The following is a 16,062-nucleotide window of genomic DNA, read 5'->3' as shown; positions in this document are numbered from 1 at the left end:
GACAGAATCTCAAAATTAGAATCAAGCCATTCAGAGATGCAATTAGGGAGCATGTCTTCACAAATTGGGCAGTGGAGATGTGCAACTCCCTTCCCCCAGAAGATTAAGATTGATGGAATTTTTTATTAGCTGAGAACGCCAAGGGGTAGAGGGCCAAGGCAAGAAGAAAATGGATTTGCGGTACAGGTTAACTTGTAATCTAATTGAATGGAGGAGCAGACCTGAGGGACTAAATATCTTGCTTACAGTATCACTATCTGTGGGATTTTCGTCATCCGTGTGGATCAGCTGTTCAGTACCTAATGAGTTCCTTTAACTGGAAGAGCTCCTACTTTGGAAGTTTTGAAATAAAAGCAAAATACTGCAGATACTGGAATGTGAAACAAAAACAGAAAATGCTAGGAAAACTCAGCAGGTCTGGCAGCATCTGTGGAGAGAAACAGATTTAATGATTCAGGTCTGTATGATTTCTTCAAAGAGAAGTAGAAATCGGTGGATTATATTCGGTATAAGAGGGGATGTAGCAAGTGGGCAGAGTAGAAGACTGGTGGCCTCCTCAGCACTGGGGAGACCAAACGCAGACTGCTTTGGGAAACACCCCTGCTCTGTTTATAAGCATGAACCCAACCTTCCTGTTGCTTGCCATTTTAACTCAGCATCTTGCTCTCATGTCTATCCATGGCTTGCTGCAGTGCTCCAATGAAGCCCAATGCAAACTGGAGGAGTGGCACCTCATCTTCTGATGAGACCCTCAGATCTCAACATTGAATTCAACAACTTTAGACTGTGACCTTTCTCCTCCCCTTTTTAATATATCTGAAATACTTTTTGTCCCGATGCAAACCCACCACCTCCCCGCCAGACCATTTGTCATTTGTTCTTTGGTTTTGCTTTCTCTGACCTTTGTTTTTTTTTTCATTGGTTTGTGGGACATGGGCAGCACTGGCTGGCCAGCACTTATTGTCCATCCCTAGTTGAGAGTCAATCTCATTGCTGTGGCTCTGGAGTTACACATAGCCAGATCAAGTAAGGACGGCAGATTTCCTTCCCTAAAGGACATTAGTGAACCAGATGGATTTTTCCGACAGTCGACAATGGACATCAGTAGATTCTTAATTCCAGATTTTTTGTTTCAATTTAATTCAAATTCCATCATCTGCCATGGTGGGATTCGAACCGGGGTCCCAGCACATTGCCTGAGTTTCTAGATCAATAGTCTAACGATAATACTGTAGGCCATCGCCTCCCATTAACACCTTCTGATATCTTAGCCTAATGCAACAACCCACATCCACTCCTGCCATTAACACTCCCTCTGTCTCGTGACATCTTTGTCGCAATCTCCCCTCACCCCCACCAATCACTAACCCTCTGCCCTGCTCCAGCTGCTACACCCCCTCTTATAACATATATAATCCTTCATATTTCTACCTCTCTTTAGCTCTGAGGAAGAGTCACGTGGACTCGAGACGTTAACTCTGTTCGCAGATGCTGCCAGAGCTGCTGAAATTTTACAGCCTTTTCTGTTTTTGTTGGAAGTTTTGATGTTTCTGTGTAAAAGTCACTGGAAGAGTGGCTTTGTAGTTTCCTCCCACAGGGGCGGCGCTGCGGCACAGTGGTTAGCACTGCTGCTTCACAGCTCCAGGGACCTGGGTTCGATTCCAGGCTCGGGTCACTGCCTGTGTGGAGTTTGCACATTCCTTCCTCGTGTCTGCATGGGATTCCTCTGGGTACTTCGGTTTCCTCCCACAGTCCAAAAGATGTGCGGGCTCGGTTGATTGGTCACGCTAAGAAATTGCCCCTTAGTGTCCTGAGAGGTGTAGGTTAGGGATTAGCAGATAAAATATGTAGGGATGTGGGGGTAGGGCCTGGGTGGGCGTGTGGCCGGTGCAGACTTGATGGGCTGAAGGGCCTCTTTCTGCACTGTAGGGTTCTATGATTCTATGCTCTATGTAGTCAAAATTGAAATATACGCATAAATGTATCCTAAGTGCTACCACTGTTTTTTCCTGTTGGCTTTCTGGATTTATTGTGTGATTAGTTGGGCGCTGATGTTGAACTGGAAAATGCTACTGCCGCAATTTCTTTGTCATGTCAAGAGATACTTGTTCATTTTTCTCTCTGCTGTTCTTGCCGACCTTTACAGCACCACACGTTCTTTTGGGAGGGAATTGACGGCTCCAGGGTCCTGACCCATTTTCCACCCGGGAACAGCTATGGACTGCATGGCAAGGTAGCAGAAGTAAGTATGAAGTAAACTTCAATCTCAGAGCAGGGGTCAGGTACAGTGATGCTTGAGCAGATGGACTTATTCCCCCCCTCTCTTTTTGAAATAGGATTTTCGCCCAGCTACAGAAGCAGTAAAGACACTCTGCAAGTGCCTTGCCCAGAGGGTTTATGAACATAGAAACCAGAAGCAGGACTAGGCCATTCGGCCCTTCGCGCCTGCTCCACCATTCATTATGATCATAGCTGATCAACAAATTCAATATCCTGACCCCTTCTTCCCCCCTTATACCATGATAGCCCCAAGACCTATATCTAATTTCTTCTTGAAATCACGCAACGTGAATGATTCATTGTGAAAGATCTCGAACGTACCCGGCGGATAGCCTGTAATCTCTCGCTAAGGCCACCCTTGCCTTCACACAGCCTTAGGCAAACTCCCTCCCAGCGGACCCTATACCTGTAGGTGGAGGCCCCAGCCAGATTCAGGTGCAGACTGAGGGGGTGGTCCTCTGATCCACCTTGTTTTTTCACTTTCTGTTCAGAATCTCATCCTGCGCATCTCCTGCACTGCGTACAAGAGGGCAGAACTGAAGGAGGCAGAGATCTTGGAGGGATGTAGGATGGGAGGAGGTTACAGAGATAGGGAGAGATGAGGCCGTAAGCAGTTTGAGGTGTTTCTGGACTGGAAGCCAGTGTTGGCCAGAGAAGTAAACATGGAGAAAAGCTCACTGCTTAGTATAAAGATAATCATTGTTCCTTTCACAAGAACAGAAGCAGGAGCGGACCCCTCAAGCTGCCCTTACCATTCAATACAACCCTGGATGATCTATTAGGCCTCAACTCCTTTTCTGTGCCATTTCCCCCAGCCCTCTATTCCTCAATCTCTCAACTATTTATCCATCTCCACTTCAAATACTTCGAAAGATCCAGCCCCCAACATCCCTGCATAATTTTCCTCAATTTTAGTCAAATACGTGCTTTGCTCCTACAGCTGTGGGTGCAGGTGTTTTAAAGTTCACCTACGCGATTGGGGCTATTTTGGTGCCCCTGTCGCAACAATGCACCCCTCCACCTCCCCCCGGCAAATTGCAGCAATTTGTTTGTGTGTCGCTGTGCTATTTTCTGCTATTGGGGAAGGGCAGGGGCCCTTTCAAGCACTAGGAAATTGGGAGAGAAACCTGAACAGTCTTTGTGTGTTTTTGTAATTCTAGAAGCCCGACGTAGCAGACCCTGACATAGGCCCCATTGACAGGTGAGAGGGAATCAATTGCAATTAGGGCTGGGCAGTGAATGCTGGCCTCGCCAGTGAAGTCCACACCCCATGATCAAATATATAAAAAGAAAAGTATTTTTCTCTTAAAAGCACAGTCCCGATGTCAAGCCTTTTAATTCTCTGTCACCTTGCTGGACACATTGCCCTACTTATGAAATGTGTCAAAGGCTGTATCATTTGACTTGGGGCTTACTTGAAGCAGCCTGCCACAATGCTGCCACCCCTGCTTTGTTTACTATGTTCATGATATGGAGATGCCGGCGTTGGACTGGTGTCTCAGTGTTTGAAGTGTCAGAGCTTTCGCTTTCCAACAGAGGAACTACATTTAAATGCTTTCAAATTCAGCGTAGCTGTTTTGCATGAGTCACATTGAGGGATTTATTGGGGCCAGTTCAAAGCCATTGTCTCTTCTTTTAAAAAAACATGTGGAGTGAGAGATCACAGAGCAGCCAAGAGAAAAGCTTCCTCAGAATAGTGCGAAAAACAATTTGAATTCAAATTACATTTTCACAACTTGATTGCACCAACAGCTTTTCTCTAATAGTGGAATGGAAAGGTGTTTCGGTGATGAAATAAAACATTTCTTAAGATGTTGTATTCTTTTAAATCAGTCCCTAATTCATTATTTTTTGATTTGTTTTCATTTATTATTGTCGCATAGAATCCTTACAGTGCAAAAAGAGGCCATTCGGCCCATCGAGTCTCCACTGACCATGATCCCACCCAGGCCCCATTCCCACAACCCCACACATTGACCCCGCTAGTCCCCCTGACACTCAGGGGCAACTTAGCATGGCCAATCCACCTAACCCCATATCTTTGGACTGTGGGAGGAAACTGGATCAACTGGAGGAAACCCACGTAGACACTGGGAGAACGTGCAAACTCCACGTAGACAGTCACCTGAGGCCAGAATTGAACCCAGGACCTTGGCGCTGTGAGGCAGCAGTGTGAACCATTGTGCCGACCGTGCCACTCGGGTTCAGTCCCCAGCTCAGGTCGCTGTGTGCGGAGTCTGCATGTTCTCCCCGTGTCTGCGTGGGTTTCCTCCCACAGCCTGAAAGATGTAATAATGTATTAGTATGCACTGTTTCTTGTGCGCTACACAGACAAAACATATCGTTCATAGAGAAGGAAAGGAGAGAGTACAGAATGAAGTGTTTCTGATAAATCTCAAGATTTTCTTCAGAATTATTAAAACATTCATCAATAAAACGTTTCCATTCTCCAGATTCAAGTGTTGTGCTGATAAAAATATTTCCTCCCCTGCTGCGTAAAACCCATTCCCGTGTTCTTCACCAAATTTAGTTTAGTCTTTGCAGAAATATTTGATACAGCCTTGAACTCCAGTTTTCTTGTTGGCTGCTGTTTTATTTTTGTTTTGGGGCTCCTTATTAAATTTGCAGTTTATTTTCTCCTTTCCTTCCTTCCGCTCCGCTGGGAGTACACCAGTGGGCAACACTCCCAGATCTCTCTCATTCCGCCATTCAGACAATTCGCCAGAATAACATTTCCTCTCAAATTTTGGCTGCTTCTCTATGAGTAAAACATCTTGTTTCCTTTGGACCACACAGCTAAGATCAGGAAATCTGTGCTGCAGGAGGGAGGAGGCGCTTGAGGCATAATTTTTTTTGTCTTTTATGCTTTGCCAGTCAGTTTTGGAGTTTCAGTGCCTTCCCTCACAAGCCTCGGTCTGCTTTGGCCCCTTGTGCATTCCCCACGTTTCACCCTCTCCGGAACTGATGGGCTCGCCTTCAGCCATGTAGCTTTCAGGTTCATAGAACAGGATCCCTACAGTGCAGAAGGAGGCCGTTCAGCCCATTGAGTGCGCCGAATCGCCGACAGCATTTTGCCCAGGCTGTTTCCCTACATATTTACCCTGGCACGGTGGCACAGTGGTTAGCACTGCTGCCTCACAGCATCAGAGATCTGAGTTTGATTCCCAGCTTGAGTCACAGTCTGTGTGGAGTCTACACATTCTCCCCTTGTCAGTGTGGGTTTCCTCTGGGTGCTCCGGTTTGCTCCCGCAGTCCAAGGATATGCTGGTTAGATACATCGGCCATGCTAAATTCTCCCTCGGTGTACCCAAACAGGAGCCGGAATGTGGCGACTAGGGGAATTTTCACTGTGATGTCATTGCAGTGTGAATGTAAGGCTACTTGTGACACAAATAAATAAGCTGTAAACTTTAATCCTCCTAACCTACACATTGTGGGACACTATGGGGTAATTTAACATAGCTAATCCATCTAACCTGCACATCTTCGAACTGTGAGAGGAAACCTGAGTACGTGGAGGAAACCCATGCAGACACGGGGAGAATGTGCAGACTCCACACATGCAGGTACTCAAGACCAAATTGAACCCAGATCCCTGGTGCTGTGAGTAACCACTGTGCCACTTAGAACATAGAACAGTACAGGCCCTTTGACCCTCAGTGTTGTGCTGAGCTATGTCCAAACCCATGATCAAGCTATCCCACTCCCTATAATTCTGTGCTCCATGTGCCTATCCAATTACCGCTTGAAAGTTCCTAAAATGTCCGACTCCACTATCACAGCAGGCAGTCTATTCCACACCCCAACCGCTCTCTGAGTGAAGATTCTACCTTGGACATCCCTCCTATATCTCCCACCATGAATCTTATAGTTATGCCCCCTAGTAACAGCTACACCTTGCTGCATTAATGGGAAACTAGTGCCTGACTGAAGGGGATCGGTCGGGGCCCCCTAGGGGTGTGGGCAGTGGACAGGTGGTGCCCCCTGGCATTGGCACTTTGGCAATGCCAGTCTATGCCCACAAGGCTGTGAGGCCTAGAGGGTGGGGCCTGTTGGGGATGGGGTGTCCTGCTGTCACTCCGCAGACAGGATTGATGGAGGAAAGAGGGAGGCCAGCGATTGGGAAGGGCTGGAGGGGGAAGGAGGGTCAGCTTGCTGCAGGGTTGGCACTGCAGGAGTAGGGGTTGTTAACTGTCGGGAGTGGGGGGGTCGCGGGTGGCCGGGGCTGGGCCTGGGAATGATTAGGGTGCCGGTGATCAGGCTGGAGATCACAGGACTGGCCAGCAGTCAGGAGACCGGCAGTGTGGGGCTACTGCACATAGACCAATCTCGGCGCTGACAGATCGGCGCGTGCTCAGTGGCCCACTCAGCGCTATGCTGCTGGCCTCCGGGGCGGGAATAGGCCCCATCCGTTGATTTATAATGATACTCACGCTGGCAGCCTCTGCAGTGCACAAAGTGTGGGGGGATTCTTCCCTGAACTCCCACTGAAAAAAAAACTGCAGGAATTACTCCAGTTTTCATTTGAGTTAGAATTTTTTGGGGAGAATTCTGGCCTATATCTCTCTCTCTCTCTCTTCTCCTTTAAGATGTTCTTTAAAACTTAGTCTTTGAACCAAGCTTTTCTCCACCTGAGCTGTATTTCGATCTTCAGCTCGATCGCAGTTTGTCTCTGTGCACCCCGGTGAAGAACCTTGGGTGGCTGTGTGACATTCACAGAGTAAGAAGTTTATTAACCTGTTGCAGTTTAACCCGGTGTTGTGAGACTTCTTACTGTGTTTACCCCAGTCCAACACCGGCATCTCCACATCATGATATTCACAGCCGCAGCTTACTGTTGGTCACAATATTGCTAAATGTCCGAATGACGAAAACCAAGACCAATATTGATTTTGACCCAAGGGATTTAACCACTTGCCTCCCTCCCCCCCCAACCCCTCTGTTACAGCTGCTGGATACAGTCAAAAACAACAAAGATAAAGGGCGTGTAAATGACAGTGTGTTCCTATTTGGGTTTGGAGATGGAGGAGGTGGACCCACCCAAAACATGTTGGACCGACTACAGAGACTTCAGAACACAGACGGACTGCCCAGGTCAGTGAGCAATCCCGGGTTATAAATATCTCACACATTTTTAACTAACTTCCCATTTAGGTCTGGCCTGAGTGGACTCATTATTCACCTGGCACTTTATATTCCTGTCATTATGTCAAGTTGTGTGCACAGTATGTATTGTGTGTGTAAAATATACATTTTTAATTATTTGTGAGTGTCAGGTATTAACATTTTACATTAACACTTCAACTAAGTTACTGTGAAAGTCCCCTAGTCGCCTCACTTCGGCGCCTGTTTGGGTTACACTGAGGGAGAATTTGGCAAGCACGATGCACCTAACCAGCGCGTCTTTCGGACTGTGGGAGGAAACCGGAGCATCCGGAGGAAACTCAACGCAGATACGGGGAGAGTGTGCAGACTCCACTCAGAGATTGACCCAACCCAGGAATTGAACTCAGGCCCTTGGCGTTGCAAGGCAGCTGTGCTAACCACTGTGCCACCCTGGTTATAAAAATCTCATACTTTTTTTTAAACTAACTTCCCATTTAGGTCTGGCCTGAGCAGAGTTATTACTCACACGCCACTTTATATTCCTGACATTATGTCAAGTTGTGTGCAAAGTATGTATTGTGTATATAAAATATATACTTTTAAACTCTTCGTGCAACTGTGTATTTACAAGGTCATACTTGCTTGTGGTTTAAGTGGGACCCAAGCTCTTGTGAAGGTGTGCAATGCTTACCCTGCTGAGTTCCTATTCATTAGCAATGCTGCTGAGGAGGAGGATGGAGCAGAGAAAGAGACACCATTGTGCTATGCTACTGTTGTGAAGTTGAATAGAGTGATTGTAAACTGGTGTTTGCAAAGTTGTAAAGTGCTATGCAGAAAGCATTGCATGGTCCCTTTCAAATTGTGGTGCTTTTTCTATGCTTACAAAAGCTTTAAAAAAAGTAAGTACAGATAGAGTGCCCAAAATGTAACAGAAGGCCAAGCAGCAGGGTTACCAAAGCAACGGGTTTTCCGGTATTTGAATTCAGCCTATCAGTTTGAATTAGATACTTAGATACTTACGACCAATCCTATTGTAGGGGATATTGATCTGTCATCACAGGTGTAAGAGGAAGGGAGCAGTGAGATGGAGGCAAAGAGCCAATGCCACCTGAAACAGCTGATTGCTTTTAGCTCAATGCCTCATCTCGATAGCAAAGAAGAATCAACAGAGAAGACCCAGAATATTCTGGAAGAGACAAAACCTGGTTGTAATGTAGAGAGTGACTGAAATTCTTTTTTTTTGTTAATGAGTGGGAATTGTATTTTATCTGAACAGCATTTGTTGCCTTAATTAATGTCACAAAGGATCAACTACCCTGGTCTTCTGTGATGGGTACATAACACTTTTGAAATGTATTCTTAGCACAAATACTATGTGATCGCTCATCCTTTCTCTGAGCGGTATATGTTGCCTAATTATTCCTGCAACTCACTCTGAGCAATGCCATGGCGAGTACATACAACTCTTTCAGTATCCTGAGAGCGATATCCTGCCTGGACAGAGAGTCCCTGGAGGGAAAAGAGCTGGGTGAATGGTCCTGGGTCATTTATAGAATCATTTATGCTGCAGAGGAGGCTATTCGACCTATCGAGCCCATGTTGGACTCCTGCAGGGTAATCCTCAAAGCCCTACAAATTTGTTTCCTACAAACGCCCATGCAATTTCCTTTTGAGATGTTTCCATTTCCACCATCCCCAATTTCTATAAGTAGGATCAAGAACGACACTGGAGTTGTCTCCAGGGTTATTGCCATGTTAGCCGTGGTTTAGTGAATGGCATTCTCACCACTGAGTCAGAGAGGAGGTGATGACCTAGTGATATTATTGCTAGACTGTTAATCCAGAATGTTTTGGGGACCTGAGTTTGAATCCCACCATAGCAGATGGTGGAATTTGAATTCAATAAAAAATATCTGGGATTAAGAATCTACTGATGACCATGAAACCATTGTCGATTGTTGGAAAAACCCATCTGGTTCACTAATGTCCTTTAGGGAAGGAAATCTGCCGTCCTTACCCGGTCTGGCCCGCATGTGACTCCAGAGCCACAGCAACGTGGTTGACTCTCAACTGCCGCCCCCCCGCCAAGGACAACTGGGGATGGGCAATAAATGGTGGCCAGCCAGCGACACCCATGTCCCATGAATGAATATAAAAAAAATATTGCTAGACTATTAATCTAGAAATTCAGGTAACGTTTTGGGGACGTTACCTGATGAAATGATTTTGCTTCTTTTATTTCTGCATTTTAAAAACTGTACCTGTTACAAGGTATGTTGTTTGACAACATGTTGAAGAGTTGTATATGAAAGATTAACCCTATCGTGCTAGCTACTAATTGACACTCTTTATCTCAGGGTGAAACAGTCCAGTCCAGAGACCTTCTTCTCAATCCTGGAAGCTGACACCACAATGCTTTGTACCTGGGTTGGTGAACTCTTCTTGGAGCTACACAATGGTACCTATACTTCCCAAGCAAAGGTGGGAATCTTTATCGTTGTTAAGTATTGTGGGGACTGGAACTGTAATCCAGTGACCCAGGCTAATGTTGTGGGGACACAGTTGCAAATCCCACCAGGGTAGCTGGAGGAATTTAAATCCAATTGATTCATTAATCTAAAGTTAAAAGCTCAGTGATGGTGACCATCAAACCATGGATTGCTGTAAGTCCCATCTCCTTCACTAATATCCTTTAAGGAAGGAAATCTGGCCTACATATGACTCCAAATCTTTGTAGCTCTTAACGACTCTCTAAAATGATGTAGCAAAAACACTCAAATGTACCAAACCGCTGCAAGAAATAGAAAGGGGAATTTTTTTTGACTCACTCATGGGACATGGGCATTGCTGTCTGGTCAGCATTTATTGCCCACCTTAGTTGTCCTTGAGAAGGTGGTGGTGAGCTGCCTTCTTGAATCGATACAATCCATGATCTGTGGGTTGATCCACAATGCATTAAGGAGGGAATTCCAGGATTTTGACCCAGTGACTGTGAAGGAATGGCGATATATTTCCAAGTCAAGGTGACAAGTGGTTTGGAGGGGAACCTCCAGATGGCGGTGTCCCCATGTATCTGCGGCCCTTGTCCTTCTAGATGGATGTGATTGTGGGTTTCGCAGATGTTGTCTAAGGATCTTTGGTGAATTTCTGCAGTACATCTTATAGATAGTGCACACTGCTGCTACTGAGTGTGGAGGGAGTGGATGTGGTGCCAATCAAGTGGGGCTGCTTTGTCCTGGATGGTGTCAAGCTTCTTGAGTGTTGTTGGAGCTGCACCCAGCCAGGCCTTGTAGATGATAGATCACCCAGCATTGACGTAGGGACGGGAGCACAGTCATTGGGTTAAAATCCTGGAATTACCTTCCCAACAGCAGGGACAGAGAAAGATAATTTGAGGAGGGGCAATTAATGGGAGGAAGCAAATCACCAAGACAGCTTGTGGAAAGTACTCCTCTTCCTGGTCTACAAGCAGCACGCAACTATTGGATGTGGTGGATCTCTCCTCCCAGCTCACCTTGGTTAAACCGGAATTAGGGGTATTTATGTTGGGGTTAGGTTCTTATTTTTGAGAAGATACACTCTGTCACCACCTCTGCTCCCAACCCCCAGTTCCACCGCAACTCTGCGCTCTCCTAGGGTGTTAAAATTCCCCCCATGGCAAACAAAATACATTTATACCTTCAAATTACAGGGAATAGTCTTTATTACTAACAGTGGATGGCACAGTGGTTAGCACTGCTGCTTCACAGCGCCAGAGACCTGTGTTTGAGTCCTAGCTTGGGTCACTGCTTGTGCAGAGTTCTGCACATTCTCCCCGTATCTGCATGGGTTTCCTCCCGCAGTCCGAAAGACGTGCTGGTTAAGTGCATTGGCCATGCCAAGTTCTCCCGCAGTGTACCCGAACAGGCACCGGAGTGTGGTGACTAGAGGATTCTCACGGTAACTTCATTAAGGCATTATGGTAAGCTTACTTGTGACGCTAACAAAATAAACTTCAGAGTAACTGTAACTTTGCAGTTTAGAACTCCATGCTGCACTCCTCCATATTGGGATTGCAGCCAGAGCAAATCTTCATGAAAGCCATTATTGGAACTAGTTCAAGTTTTTTTTACATTATTTAAGACGGAATTGAACAAAGTGCTGTATATGTTTTCCAACTGTTTTGAGGTAACTGAAAACCTGTACTGCACTTAATGTAATAAGAATAAAGAAAATTACAGCACAGGAACAGGCCCTTAGGCCCTCCAAGCCTGCACTGACCATGCTGCCCGACTTCACTAAAACCCCCTACCCTTCCCTCTATTCCCATCCTATTCATGTGCTTGTCAAGACGCCGCTTAAAAGTCACTACGGTATCCACTTCCACTACCTCCCCCGGCAATGAGTTCCAGGCACCCCTCACTTTCTGTGTAAAAAATCTCCGTAAAAAGTCTGACAACACCAGGTTTAAGTCCAACCGATTTATTTGATAGTACACTCACTAGCTTTCGGGTTAATCCCTTCGTCAAGTCACTAACCCGAAAGCTAGTGAGTTTACTATCAAATAAATCGGTTGGACTTAAACCTGGTGTTGTCAGACTTTTTACTGTGTTTACCCCAGTCCAACGCCGGCACATCCACATCATAAAAAATCTCCCTCGTACATCTCCTTTAATCCTTGCCCCTCACACCCTAAACCTGTGCCCCCTAATACTGGCTGATCCCCCCGGAAGTACAGTAAAAAGGGGCAAATACCGAAAATATAGTGAATAAGGGAGAAATAAAATGATTCTTAATTATGGAATTTTACGGTAAAGGAGGAAGTTAAAGTTATCTTCTTATTTTCATTTCCCTGTTTTTCCCCCATATCCTTTCAGAACCTATATTTACTTCCCTTTTAAATGCTCAGAGCATTCTGTAGTACGTTTGAAACGGCTACACCTAGCATTTGTGCTATTTGTTTTGCATTCCGGTGCATTTCATCAGCAATGTTTTGGATAAATCTTCACATGAACCCCAGTAACAAATTTTGGAAGGACGTTAGTCACATTTAAAGGAAACTTTTCAACATTAATTCTGATTTAAATGTGGATAAGGCGAACATTTTGATAACTCTGTGCAGTTATAGAAATATTTGGTAAAGAAGGAAAATATATAAATCGTTTTGGCCTTCAAGTTTTCATAGACTCTTCTAGTTCAGAAGGTGTCTGCACTGACCACAATCCCACTCAGGCTCTATCCCCATAACCCCATGCATTTACCCGAGCTAGTCCCCCTGACGCTAAGGGGGGATTTAGCACGGCCAATCAATCTAACCCACACATCTTTGAAATGTCAGAGGAAACTGGAGCACCCGGAGGAAACCCATGCAGACCCGGGGAGAATGTGCAAACACCACACAGACAATCACCCGAGCCTTAAGCTAAAGTTGAAGTTAACTGGGAAAAACCACATTGTAAACAGATGGATGATAAAGGAAATCAAGGTTCATCCAGGACTGGATGTTGCCGAGCCGTTTGGAAACAGAGACAATGGAGGATTTGAATGCTGTAGTGAAACTCCTAAATTTAAACATGCAGACTTGCCTTTTTTAAAAAAAAACCATTTACGGGGTGTGGACATCATCGCCTAGGCCGGCACTTGTTGCTTGTCCCCAGTTGCCCCTTGAGAAGGTGGTGGTGAGCTGCCTTCTTGAACTTCGGCAATCCATCTGGTGTAGGTGCACCCACAGTGCTGTTAGGAAGGGAGTTCCAGAACTTTAATCCAGAGACAGTGAAGGAACAGTGATATATATCCAAGTCAGGATGGTGAGTGACTTGGCGGGGAACTTACAGGTGGTGGTATTCCCATGTGTCTGCTGCTCTTATATGTAACTGTATAGATTTGTTTATGTAATTATATATCAATCTGTTTGCAGCGGTTTTAGGATCTTGGACCGGAAGCTCGATTTACATTAGAATGCCAGACTAGACTCCAACAATTTTCTATTGTGGCATAAATGTGTGGAAAAGATGCTTCGCTTCAGGAGTAATTCCCCTGATAAATTAGGGATCTTTTGTAGTAAAGCAGATTTTATTTAATAACACAGTTTAAATATAACTTTAACAAATATAACAGCTTAACCATTTACAGTTGAACAATATTTTAAAAAATGAATGACAACTTTAATTTCTAACTTATCACTGTTTCAGTTCCAAATAGACAACATTCCTATTACAGATTTACAATATCACTTTAAATACATTTAGCAACCATAAGTATACTTCCTATATTGAGTGTAGTCTGCCTTGAGGCTTTCAGAACAGCTTGTAGAAATCTGTCTTTAAGCAATTCCCAGCCAGAACTGAAAAACTGTTTCTCTGCTGTAGACCTAGCCTCTCCCTTTGGCCACAACATCACATGACCCTTCATATCTAAACCCACCTTCCGTTCCTTTAATCAAAATCACAGAGGTAACCTTCACCTATAAACAAAAATCCATTCACTCTACCCTAAGTAAACACTCCATGGCTAAAACTGATAATGAATTGTTAAAAGGCTTCAAGAGGGGGATAGACATATTTCTAATGAAAAATGGGGAAAGAGGGATAGGGGAACAGGTGGGGAGATTTGAGACTGGGGAGAGACCTAGTTGATTGAATGGCGGAGCAGGCTTGAAGAGCTGAACTTGCCTACCTCTGCTCCTGATTCCCATGTTCCTATGTCCCTGCTCTCCCAGTATCTGAGCTGAATGTCTTCCAGACACACCGACTGCCTGCAGAACATAACTGAATCTGTAAACAGTCCCCTGAAACAAAAAATTAACACACAATCATGAGAAAAGAAAGCTGTTTACTTTCTAGGCACTAATTAAACTTCACTGGCTGTGGTGAGAGCGCCTAGGCATTGAAAGAATTTGGGATGAAGCTTATAGGTGCAGATGTCACTCATTACAATACCTGAACAATCCCACTCTGTCCTATTACAGCAGCGTAGCCACGATTTGCCATGAAGATACAGGAGGCTGAGAACGTGATTAAAAAAGGTGTTAAAGTGCCCAAATGGATGCTTCCTATATCCTTATTTATATTCCCTTTATCCCATTTCGTACACCCCCATCCTCACACTCCACTGATTCTCTTTTTTCTCAGCTCTGACCTAGGGTCATCCAGATTCGAAACGTTGGTTCTACTCTCTCCCCACAGATGCTGTTAGTCCTGCTGAGATTTTTCAGCATTTTCTGTTGTAGTGTAAAAGATTGTGGCTTTTTAAATATGTTGGGAGTTTCTACAATCCTTACACTGGTTCAAAACCCCATTGGCTGGAACCATACCCCGTTGACAGAACTGGCCCTGGCAAAATGGGAAGTTTTCACCACTTCAGTCCATTTGAGAATGTTGTAAATTGCATCCAGAGTCTCAGCTACACGGTCACCGTGATCACATTATTCCACTGTCAATGGGGAGAGATGGTGGTGGGACAGTAATGTCACTGTGCTGGTAATCTAAAGACCTGGGCTAATGTTCAGTAGGGACATTGGGTTTCAAATCTCGCCATGGCAACTGATGGATTCAAATTCAGTTATCAATTTTTTTTAATTCTTGAAATTGAAAGCTACTCTCAGTAATGGTGCCATGAAATTTTCATCAATTTGTCATGTTTCACATCTGGTTCACTCATGTCCTTTAGAGAAGGAAATCTGCCATCCTTACCCGGTCTGGCCTACATGTGACCCCAGAGCCACAGCAATGTGGTTGACTCTTAAATGTCCCCTGAAATGGCCTAACAAAGCCAGTCAAGAGTAATTAGGGATGGCTAGCAAATAGTAAACGTGCCAGTGATGCTGGCAAGAATTTTTAAAAATGAGCCGTGGTGACTATTCAATGGAAAATCTGATGCTGCAGTTATTTTAAATTATTTCAAATTTAGTTTAAGTTGATGTAAGTTCAGTAAGTTAATTCCCCCTTGTTACACAAGTCCTCTCTCTGACCAGCAAGCAATTAAAGCCATCGGCCTGTTCCTTTACGCTCAGCAATTACTTGTCACCTTGAGGCCCCATGTGACCAATGTCAGGACTCACCAGGAATCATTGAATCCCTACAGTGCAGAAGGAGGTCATTTGGCCCTTTGAGTCTGCACTAACTCCAAAAGCATCCCACCCGGGCCTCTCCTCCACCCTATCCCCATAATCCCATGTATTCCTAATCCACCTAACTTGTACATCCTTGGACTGCGGGAAGAAATCATAGAATCCCTACAGTGCAGAAGGAGGTCATTTGGCCCATTGAGTCTGCATGACTACAATCCCACCCAGACCCGATTCCCGTAACCCCACAGATCTACGCTGCTAGCCTCCCTGACACTAAGGGGCAATTTTCCATGTCCAAACAACCTAACCTGCACTTCTTTGGACTGTGGGAGGAAACCAGAGCACCCGGAGGAAACACACGCAGGCATGGGGAGAACGTACAGACTCCACACAGACAGTGACCTGAGGCTGGAATTGAACCCGGGTCCCTGGTGCTGTGAGGTAGTAGTGCTAACCACTGTGCCACCGTGCTGCCCTAATGAGTTTGGGAGGAAACAGGTGTAATTTCACTTTGCCAAGATCACTGCATTCTGGACATATTTTATCTAGTTGTCAAATTTGAGGTTCTATCCCGTGAAACATTTTGGTGTGAACTGTTTTATTGAATATTGCTGGCAGGATGTTATATA

General features: G+C 45.0%; 1 protein-coding gene across 1 annotated transcript in view; it reads left to right on the top strand.

The window, feature by feature from the left end:
• man2c1 (mannosidase, alpha, class 2C, member 1) overlaps nt 1-16,062 on the top strand; it is a 129,588-nt gene that overhangs the window by 43,507 nt on the left and 70,019 nt on the right. The window contains exons 11-13 of the mRNA XM_080216002.1: nt 2,147-2,242; nt 7,229-7,374; nt 9,744-9,867. Of these exons, the coding sequence (XP_080072128.1) occupies nt 2,147-2,242; nt 7,229-7,374; nt 9,744-9,867 (366 nt within the window). The remainder of the gene's footprint in view (nt 1-2,146; nt 2,243-7,228; nt 7,375-9,743; nt 9,868-16,062) is intronic.

Source organism: Carcharhinus amblyrhynchos, chromosome 32, assembly GCF_965287045.1.
Source record: "Carcharhinus amblyrhynchos chromosome 32, sCarAmb.v2.hapA, whole genome shotgun sequence".
NCBI classification, from domain to species: Eukaryota; Metazoa; Chordata; class Chondrichthyes; order Carcharhiniformes; family Carcharhinidae; genus Carcharhinus; species Carcharhinus amblyrhynchos.
This window is presented reverse-complemented; position numbering and strand designations above follow the sequence as displayed.